We start from the raw sequence: 11,587 nt of genomic DNA on the forward strand, positions 1-11,587 counted from the left end.
CTATATTTTTGAACTGATTTCCTTGTTTATTCAATACATTTAACACTCTATTACTTTTTACATTATAACAAAATGAAATAAAAAAAATATGTAAATAAAATAATATGAAGTAAAATATATATATATTTTTCTTTATGATTTACATTTTTTTCTTGAAATAAACTTGAATTTAAAAATTCTACATTTGCGATGTTATTTATATAAAATATAAAAATATTATTATACATCATATATATTTTGTATGCTGATGAAAAACATTTATATATATTAAGGTTATAATATAGACTTACAAGAAAATTATTGTATATATATAATATATTTATATATATAAGTTCTTTTTTGTTTTTTTTATTTTATTATACTTGAATAATTTTTATATTCTATATATTCATAAATGAGTATATATATATTTAAGTTATAATAATATTATTTCACAAAAGCTTTTTTTTTTTTTTTTTTTTTTTTCCCTTAAATTAATGTACACAAATTGAAAATACCTTACATATATTTTTTTTTTCCTGAATTGTTAATATATTTAAAAAAAAAAAATTCCCAATTTTTATATTCAGAAAGATGTATGGATATATTTTATTATATATATAAAATGATAAACAATATATATATATATATATATATATATGTGCACATAAAAAGAAAGAATTTACTAAAATTATTTTATGTCAATTTGTTTTTTTCGATTAATTTGTTTGATACAAATTATGTTTTTTATTTGTAGAGTATATATTAAGTAATTTAGTTCTTTTTAGGATAAACATAAGAATGCGTATGATTCTAAATAATTGTCAAGACATCCTATTTTATTGTTCATAATATATGAATTATAAAAAAAAAAATATATATTACAATTTAATGAAAATAAAAGAAAACACAATAATAAGAAGACTTATATATCATTTAATCTACCACAATAAGATTAAAAGAAAAAAAAAAAATGTTTTTTTTTTCAAAATGATAAAAGAAATATTTTACAAAAAATAACGAAATAAAGGGTTTTGAAACTTTAAACAATTTTTATTTTCTACATACTTATTTCATTGTAAGGGGTAAAAAATATAATAAAACGTTCACATATATTAAAATTTTTTTGGTTACATAAAATGGAAAATGAATATAACATCTTTCATATAATCCTAATGATTTATTTGTGTAAACTATGATTGAGTGTTTATTAAAAAAAAGAAAAAAAAAATGAACGTTTTTCTTTTCTTTTAAATATTTATGTTATTTTCTTTCTTTTTTTATGAAATCGGTTGTTATAGAGTGATTACATATAAATAAATAAATATATATATATATATATATATTTTTTTAAATATAAATTTACAATCATTTGTTATCATTTCTTATATTTAAAAAAATATATACATTTACATAAATATTCAGATTAACTTATTTTGGAATAAATAAATCTAATATTTATGGATTTATTATACATATGTATATAACAACATTGAATTATAAGATAATATTAAAAAAAATGAAATGATAGATTGATTATGAATTAATTATATAAAAAGAAAAAAGAAAATATAAATAAATATATTATATATACGTTAAAAAGAAAAAATATATTATATTATATATTATATATATATATATATATATATATATATATATATAATATATATATGCTTAAAATTATACATGTATATATATATAATAATAATAATTTATATTATGATGAAATTATATTAATAAACATTAATAATATATCAAAATAATATTTTCTCTACATCCAAAACAAATTTCTGTTGTAGATAAAAAATGCAAAATATTTATTATTTAAGAATTTTTCTATGATCATGTATTATATATATATATATATATATATTTATTTATTGATCTTTATAAAAATGAATATAAAAACAAAAAATGTTTAAATTATGTATAAAAAATTTTTAAAATATTATTAATTTTTTTTTCTGTTTTTATAATAACCAGAATATAAATATATATATATATATATATATAATATGTTTAAATGTTTAAAATATCCAAAAAATTGGAACAGATAATCTACAAATATGTATATAGGAGAATTATCAAACGAAATAGATAACAAATTTGACTTGAAGAATGATTCCAAATTTGGAGGTGAACCCATCTGGATACATGATAAAGAACCAACAAATTTAAATTTGAAATGTTCTATATGTAAAAAGGATTTAACTTTTTTATTTCAATTATCAACATCTTATGATGAATATATTAGAGTACTATATATGTTTTGTTGTATGAATAGTAGTAAGTGTAATATGAATAAAAATAATTGGGTTTGTATAAAGGGCAAACAAAAATTAGTTTATGAGTTAACAAATAATAGCATACAAAAAAATAATAATATGGACGAATCCAAAAATATGGAAAAAAAGAACAATGGTAATTTAATATATGATAATAATTATAAAGGAAATAGTACCTTTTCTATTTTTTCTAATGAAAATATTAAAAAAGAAGATTCTATTTTAGAAAACCTAAATTCGAGAGAAGAAAAACTAATTGATTGGAATTCCTTATTTTCAAAAAAAAACACTGATAATAAAAAATCAAGTAGTTCTCTTTTTAGTCATTCTTTAAATGAAGGCTTAAATTATGTTAAGGAAAAATATAAAAATGATCATAATACAAATCAATACAACAATACAAATGTAAATAATGAATGTTTTAATAAACATATAAATTGTGATGCAATAAAATCAAATAATGGACATAACAATAAGAAAGGATTAGATAAATGTAATGATATAACTCTTGAAACTTTAAAAAGTAATAATTGTAATAATTATCACTTACCTTGCTACTATATATCTTTAATAGAAGATGATGAAGAATGTGGAAAAGATTATTTATATGAAAAAGCAAAAAAAATGTATGAAATGTATGAAAATAATAAAAATAATATGGAAGATGATGACTGTTTATATAAAGAAAATGAAAATGATAATGATGATGTGAATACAGGTAATAATAATGAAGAAGGTTTTGAAAATGATTTGAATGGATGCGTAAAATTTTATTCATATTTAAGTAAAAATTATAATCAAATCTTAAGATATTCTTACAATGGAAAATTTTTATATATGTTTAAATCTACAAAAACCAATATAAAACAAAAGAATATGATTTGTTCACATTGTAAGCATAAATTAGTATTCGAGTTGCAATTATTTTCTACATTTATTTATCAGATTGAAAAAAAACTTGAACAAAAAAAGAATCACTTTTTAAAAAAATTTATAAATAATTTTAATGTAGGTAATATTATAATATTTACTTGTGAACAAGATTGTGTTAGTATTGATGATATGTATTCATATGAGCATATCGAACTAGAAATTTTTTAATAATAACAAATAAAAATTTTATAATATTTAATGTTGTTTAATAAAAATCTCATTTGTATTACACAATGTGATTTTTAATTAATTTTTTTTTTTTTTTTTTTTTTTTTTTTTTTGTGTGTGTGTGTGTGTGTATGTATATAATGTAATAAGTATATTTATGTATAAAGCATAAACATGATAAAACATATGTATACTTAAAATATAATCGGAAAATTAAAAAAAAAAAAATAAATAAATAAATAAATATATATATATATATATATATATATATATAAAGGAGCAAGCAATTTGTATGAAAAAAATTATATTGTAAAAATGGGAAATATATGTATATATGTACATATGTGTGCTATCATTTATTATACAATAATATTACATTTATTGTACTTTGTTTTTATTTTATTTTATTTCATTTTATTTCATTTTTTAAAATGTAAAATTTTTTGTAGCAAACATGGCCCAAGGAAATTTAAGTCTTAAACTTCTATTAAATACTTTTTCTATGGGTATTTCAAATTTTTTACAAAAAGCAACAGTTATTCTTGGATCCATATAGTTAATTTTAGATGTACCTAAAGCAATAGTTTTATTATCATCTCTTACTTTCATTTGGTTATTTAATAATTCAACTTTTTTTATAAGAGTAATTAGTTTTTTTTTACAAGATTCTTCTTTCATATTTTCTTTGACTTTATTTGGTCTTAAAGTTCCATCTAAAGTAGAAACTTTCGAAACAAAGATAAATTTTTTATCACTATTTTTTTTTAAATGTTGCAAATATTTTTTATATTCTTTTATATCTTCATTATATAATTCAATTTGTTTTTTTATTTTTGACATAGTTGTATCATGTTGTTTTGGAATACTTCTTTGATGGTTACATAATATGGCTACTTCTCTATTTGCATTATTGTAAAAATTAATAAGTTCATTTATATTTGAAACGTCAACTTCTATTGGTGAGTTTTTATCATCGACATCATTTTCTTTTCCTACAGTAGTAGCATATGATGGTTTTTTATTTATTCCATTTTCATCATACTCGTTATTTACATCATTAATAGTAGAATCACTTGCATCACTTAATACATTTGTATCTGAAGTTAAATGGCTAGATTTTCTTTTTTTCGATTTGTGTAATTCTGTTTCACCAGAATATAATGAATATGTTGTTTTTCCATAAACTTCTTTTATTCTTTTTAATTGTTGATCTAATGTAATTGAAGCATTATATGTACGAAACACTTTAGCTGATAAAGTAGGCATAATTTCTTTTAGATATTCATTTAATTTTGAACAAGTTATTTGATCAAAAACTCCTTCATCTCTATTTTTATTTTTACAAAATATTATTATATTAATATATGCTTGTTTATCTATTTTGACTGTATTAAAATATCGTATACTATCTTTTCCTAAAAAATCTAAAGTTATATAACAATCTTCTGATGAAATACTTTCTAAATTTATTGGTAAAGGTATTTTATTTCCTTTTTCATCATTTGTTTTTTGTTCTTTTGAATCTACACTTTTAAAAGGTATATCGTGTGCAAAACTAATATGTTCTACTCTTAAACTACAACAACCTACAGTATCTGCTTCTTCATCGATATCTTTTTCTCCTCCTACTCTTAATGCTAGAAAATCTATTAAATAAACAGCTGTTCCTAATTGTTTATCAATAATATTTTTATTTTTCATTTTATTTTTATAATCTTCCCTAATTTTATGAACACATGATTTTAATTTTCGAGCATTTTCATATTTCATAAGATCTTTATATCCTTTAAATTTTGATTGAGCAGATAAAAAAGTATATTTTATTTGATCATTTATACTATCTTTATAATAAGCTAACCATGTTACTTTATTATCATGATATATATCACCCCAATTATGTCCACACATATTATCATATAATCGTGGTACAGGTGCATCTTTACTAATATTAATTACAACATCTTCTGGAAAAATTCTTTTTTTTAATAAACCTTGTTTTGGATGTTCTCCTCTTCCTCTAAATAATCCAGGGGGTTCTGCTTTATTACTTGATATCTTTTCACGAATCCAATCAACTAACGCATATGTATATGGTAATTCTTTTTCCATTCTCATTTTTTTTTCCTCTTCTTTTTCTTCTTTTGTTTTATTTAACTTTTCTTCTCTTAATTTTAATAAATGATCTTTGATTGGCATAAAATCAATAAACTTAAAATTAGATATATCTCCTTTTTTTAATTTCGTTTCATTCTCTTGTTTTATAATATTATCATTTTCTAAACTATTTATAAATGTTTTAAAAAAATTTAATATAAACTTTTCTTTTGTACAATAATCACTACCAATTGCACTACACCAATAGGTAGCTAATTCTTCTGATTTTGCATTTAATTCAATTTTTATACTTTTATAAAAAATTGGTACATGATGTTGAACGTATGGAGGGGAAAATATTAAGCCTCGATGTTCTAAATAATTCCATTGTATATCTGTTTGATCATCTATTTTTTCCCACCATCTATTTATTGGTTCAAAATTTTCTTCTGATTTTTTAAGTAATTTTTTAGGTTTCTTATTATTTTGAGTTTCTTTTTTTATAACATTCGTTAACTTTGTTTCATCTTTTACTGTACTAGATTTTTTTTCCACATATTTCTTTTTTCCCTCTTTCAAATTATTTTTTTCTTTTAGTTCATTACTTTTTCTTTTGCTTATTTGTTTTTTTTTTTCTTCCTCTTTTTTTATACCTAATGATTTCTTTGTGTTCTTTTTTATACCAAGTTCAGAATTGCTCTTTTGGTTTTTTATAGAATCATTTTTGGAAGATCTAGAATTACATGATTTATTATTACCGAAGTTTTGTTTAATTTTATTAATTAATATATCATCATCAGATGTACTTTCATTCTTGATACTGTTATTATCATTTATTTCCATTGATTGCATAAAAAAAAATTAAAAAATAAATAAAATAATAAAAATATAAAAAATGTACAATATATAAATTAATAAATAAATAAATATAAATATATATAGGAAAAGCTTCTAATACTTTCGTGTTTAAAAAAATATAAATTTTAAACTATTTTGTTCCAATTTATTAAATTTGTTTCATCTTCATATGCTCGTTCCATAAAAAATTACAAATAAGAAGAAATATATAATAATAATAATGAAAAAAAAACATAAACATATAAATTCTTTAGATACTTAAAAATTCTTCAAATATGTAAAATTAACTTAAAAATGCATTATTAATTAAAAAGAGTTCAATTATAATTTATTACATAAAAAAGGGTGTAAAAAAAAAAAAAAAAAAAAAAAAAAAAGGATAAAGAAAAGGTAAATTATTATTTAAAAAATATATTACATTTAGTTACAATTTAATAATTCTCAATCTTTCTGTAACTTTTACTTTTCCATATTAAATACATACAACATATATTGTATATATAAATATATATATTCTTTTAGAAATTTTTATATTGAAAAGGTACTCTTTTTTTGATAACTTTATTTTTTTTCTTTTACCCTAATTTTTTCTTTATTTTTCTTTCTTTCTTTCTTTCTTTATTTATTTATTTTATTTATTTTTTTTTTTATCCTTCTTGTTTTCCCTATTTTATTATTTTTTTTTTTTTTTTTATCTTTTTTTAACTTTACCAAATAATATGAAATGTATAATAAATCCAATTATATAAAAAACAAAATAAAACAAAAAAATTAAATTATTTTCATATAACACTCGCCCAAAAAAGAAAGCAAAAAAATATATTTTTTAAAAAGTTAAATTTTTTTTTTTTCTTTTAAAATTGATCTTAAAAATATATATATATATAAGAATATATATTATATTTTTATAGTGTGCTAATAAAACAGCCCTTCCCCCTTTCAAAACAAAAAAAAAAATTATAAGTGTATAATAAAAAAATGTATACATAAATATGTGCATATAAATTACAAACATTAAATACATAAAAATTAGAATTAGAAATAATAAATTTTTACATATTATATATATATATAAATATACATATATATTATCGTAAATAAAAAAAACTTTGTAATATCCAAAAAAATTTTTCTTTTTCTTTCATGATTATTTCATATTTCCATCTTCCAAATATATTAATTTTATCATATGTAATTGTCTTTTAGAAACTAATAGTCACTTCATAATATTTTTTTGTTTTAAACGTGATTCGGAAATAAATTTATAATAGTATACTTCTTAAAAAAAAAAATCAAAAAAAAAAAAAAAAAAAAATGATAAATTCATAAAGGAAAACATATAAATATATATATATTATACCAAAAAAAGAAAAGTATATTAATCATTATATACACGCAACAGTACTTAAATATCATTATATAATATTGTAGTGTCCACCTTTATTATTATTTTATTGGTTTTACTTTTTTAATTTATTACATGTGTCCAAAGGGATGTATACCTGTTAAAAAATACATTTCCTAGAAAAGCATACTTTTATTTTTCTTTTTTTGAATAATAACATATAATAAATGCATATTGTGCATAATATATATATATATTATATCATATTATGAAAAATATGAAGTCATTCAAGTCATGTGTAATTGTATTTTAATTATTGTTAATATAATAATAAAATAAATGATTACATATTATGCTTTTTTAATATACATAATAATTGTTATTATTATTTTATTTTATTATTTTTTCTTTTCTTCATACAATTATTTTAAAATATTTATTCAATTTTTTCTAATATATAAAATAATATTTTCCAAAAGTCTAATTGAAAATAGTTGTAAAGTGTAAAATTATATATTTAGTAATAATATATGAGATTCTTTAAAAAAAATTTTCAAATTGAAAACATAATTTACATTTACATAATAAAGCCCTAAATTTTATTAAAATCAATATATTATATATTTTTTAAAAATATATATGTCTGTATTTATTTTCATTATAAAAAGTTATATATGTATGCTTATTTTCGTTATTCTTAAAAATTTATTACAAATTTATTTACGCCTTTGAGCTAGTTGTATAAGGTATTCATTTTTATTTTATAAGAATTTCTTTTTTTTATATATATCAAAGTAAAAAAAAAAGATATATATATATATAATATAGTAAACAAGAATTAGTCAATATTGTATTTTATAAACATAATATGTAGTATTAATTAAATTTGGAGAAAAACAACATAATATCTCATTTCACTCATCATTTAGATATATATATATATATATATAAATCATTTTTAATTTATTCTATTAATTTTTATTTATTTTTTTTTCTTTTCTGTTACAACTTTATTAAACCAAATATGTCTTTGTATTTTTCAGAAACATATTAAAAATAACTTATTAAAAGTAATAAAATATTAACAGATATTCCAAATATATTTTATACCTTTTAAGTCTTTTAATATTTCTCATTGGGTAAATGTTTCTTCTTCTTCTTCTTCTTCTTCTTCTTTTTTTCACTAAACATAAATCCCTATAAATTTTAATTTTTCATTATGAATTCTTATGTACATTATTAGGATTCATGCATATATACGATAAAAAAAAAATAAGGTAAAAAACAAGTCATAGTAAATACATATACTTTTTAATAAAATTAAAATAATTAATATATAAGTATACGTAAAATTAATATTCAAATATATAGAACAATGTTTCATAAAAAATATCATGTAAATATTTAACATAATTATGAAGAAAAATGAATTATGTTTCCGATTTTTTAAAAAATATCATAATATAAATTTTTAATCAATTAGAGAAAAAAATTATATATTACTATGTTGTCAGGATGGCCGAGTGGTCTAAGGCGCAGCGTTTAGGCCGCTGTCCGTAAGGGCGTGGGTTCGAACCCCACTCCTGACAAGGTTTTGGGTTTTAATTTTAACTTTTATGATTATTATATTGAAACATATTTTGAATTAATATATGTTTAATATATATATATATATATATAATAATAGTTTCTATATGTAATTTAATATATTAATAAAAACGTATTACCTTATATATAAAATAATATATTTAAGTATAATATATATGTAGATAAATAAGAAAAAAAATATTTTTATAATATAATAAAAAAAAGTAAATATTTCTTTAATTATAAAATAATAAATATTTAAAAAATTTAATAATTATAAATCCTGTATATATTATTATTTTAATTCTTATTATATGGATACCATATATTTGAAAAAAATTACATTTAAGTGAATAATAAATTTATTATATTCATACTATACATATATGTGTATATAAAGTTAAGAACAATTTATGTTGTAAAAATTATTGAATTACAAAATTCATAAAAGTATTTCTATCATTTTATATTCTTATTAATTTATTTTTTCATCTCTTAATCTTATAAATAACAGTTTTTATATATTTTTTATTTTATTTTTCTTGGTAAATAAAAGATGTTCATTAAGAAAAAATTAATACATTAACAGTATATACTTATAAATGCTAAACGTATAAAACCAAAAAGAAAAAGTATATATAACTTGAAAAAAGAAAGAAAAAATATTCATAAATTCTTAAAAGTAATTCATTCTAGTTGAAAGCATTTTCTTATGAATTGTAAACTTTATCTTCTAGAAGAACTGTTTATAATGAATTATTTAATTGATTATATATAAAGTTATATGAAAAAAAAAAAAAAATTTAAGAACACTATACAATGTTTCATATTATCTTAAGATAAACTAGACAACATATATATATATTTAATTCTATAAGTTTAAAACAATTTCCGATTTTATAATTTATGATTTAAAAGAATATGAATTATTACAAATTTCAGAAAAGATAAACATTATTATCATATCATGGAAGTGCAAATAAAATATATAACACATATAAGCACATGAAATATCATAATATAATTATTTCCATGTTTATTCTAAAAGTGGTATTAGGCATAAAAAGACAATATAATATTGTTATAGAAATAAAACATAATTGTTAACATTCTATATTATAGAAATATTTTTTTAGATAAATATATCATAAAATAAATAAACATTTAATTTAAGTAACATTTTAATTTTAAAATATAAAAATTAAGGCAAATGTACCGAATAAGAAAAGGGTCCATTCATCAACATTAACTTTTCATTAACTTATTTTATAAAATTTAGTATTATATCCCATTGTATTATGTATATATTATTTTGACTGATACTTGTTTGTCTTGTACAAGAAACTAAAAATAAAAAAAAAGAATAATTATGGAATAAAATTCTTTGGCATTTACAAATATTGTAATGTGATAAATTTTTTGAAAAAAAATATTATTCTTGAATAATACAAAATATATTTCTATATAAAAAAAAATAAAAAGAAAAGAGAAAAAGGTAAAAGAAATATGTTTTGTAATGTTATAAAACATATTATTTTCCATTTTTAAATTATAAAAATTTTTTCTCTATATTTTTTTTCATTATAAAAAATTTTCAGTAATAACATTATAAAGTTAAAAAAAGAGGTAAAGCATTCATTATGCATATAAACATTATTTAAAATATTTTTTTACGAAAGAACAGTTAATACTAATTTGAGGTATATGTTTTTAGAATGTTAGAAATATATAATATATGTTATTATTTTATTATTTTTTATTGAAAGGGTTATATTTTTAGGTCTATGAAGTTTTTACGCATGATGAAAAAATTTTAATAATATTTCACTTTTTAATTGCATTTTGAATTTTACATTTATATATGTACACTTACAATTTAAATATGTTTTAATTGAAAATCCTCAATTTTTAATATATTTTTTAACATTTATTTTATTTTTTAAGGGTATACCTTTAAAATTTTAATATCTATAAATACCATTGAAATGGTTACCCACCTTTGGTAATGTAAACATGTATCAATAAAATAATGGTGTCCATGATACTATTTAATGAATTTTTTTGTTTCTGGTTCCAACCCTTAGAATTTCCCATAATTTAATATATGTTTTATTTATTTAAATCATTGTTTATTAGAAATAATATATTTAATTTTTTTATTTTATTTATTTATTTTTTATTTTACATAGTAAACACTAAATACATAAATTGAAAACGTTCTTCATTCCATTATTAGATAACTTATTTTAATATGTATTATTTTTTTTATATAGAGTTGTTTAATAAGTCTATTAAATTGATTCCAATTTTTTTTTATATTTCATTGTGAAATTTTAGT

At 17.8% G+C, this 11,587-nt stretch overlaps 2 protein-coding genes and 1 non-coding gene across 3 annotated transcripts; 2 read left to right on the plus strand and 1 right to left on the minus strand.

The window, feature by feature from the left end:
* Positions 1 to 2,045: 2,045 nt before the first annotated feature.
* Positions 2,046 to 3,365, plus strand: PRSY57_0509600 (hypothetical protein; the record flags this gene model as incomplete). The annotated part of the gene is made up of 1 exon (XM_012906167.2): positions 2,046 to 3,365. The coding sequence occupies one exon, from the start codon at positions 2,046 to 2,048 to the stop codon at positions 3,363 to 3,365; it is 1,320 nt and encodes a 439-aa protein (XP_012761621.2).
* Positions 3,366 to 3,791: 426 nt separating this feature from the next.
* Positions 3,792 to 6,311, minus strand: PRSY57_0509700 (topoisomerase I; the record flags this gene model as incomplete). Its single annotated transcript, XM_012906168.2, has 1 exon — positions 3,792 to 6,311. The coding sequence occupies one exon, from the start codon at positions 6,309 to 6,311 to the stop codon at positions 3,792 to 3,794; it is 2,520 nt and encodes an 839-aa protein (XP_012761622.2).
* Positions 6,312 to 9,171: 2,860 nt separating this feature from the next.
* On the plus strand, positions 9,172 to 9,251 carry PRSY57_0509800. The gene has a single exon. It is a non-coding gene; the product is annotated as a tRNA-Leu (tRNA).
* The last annotated feature ends 2,336 nt before the right edge of the window (positions 9,252 to 11,587 follow it).

The sequence above is a fragment of the Plasmodium reichenowi genome, chromosome 5 (genome assembly GCF_001601855.1).
Source record: "Plasmodium reichenowi strain SY57 chromosome 5, whole genome shotgun sequence".
Taxonomy (NCBI): domain Eukaryota; phylum Apicomplexa; class Aconoidasida; order Haemosporida; family Plasmodiidae; genus Plasmodium; species Plasmodium reichenowi.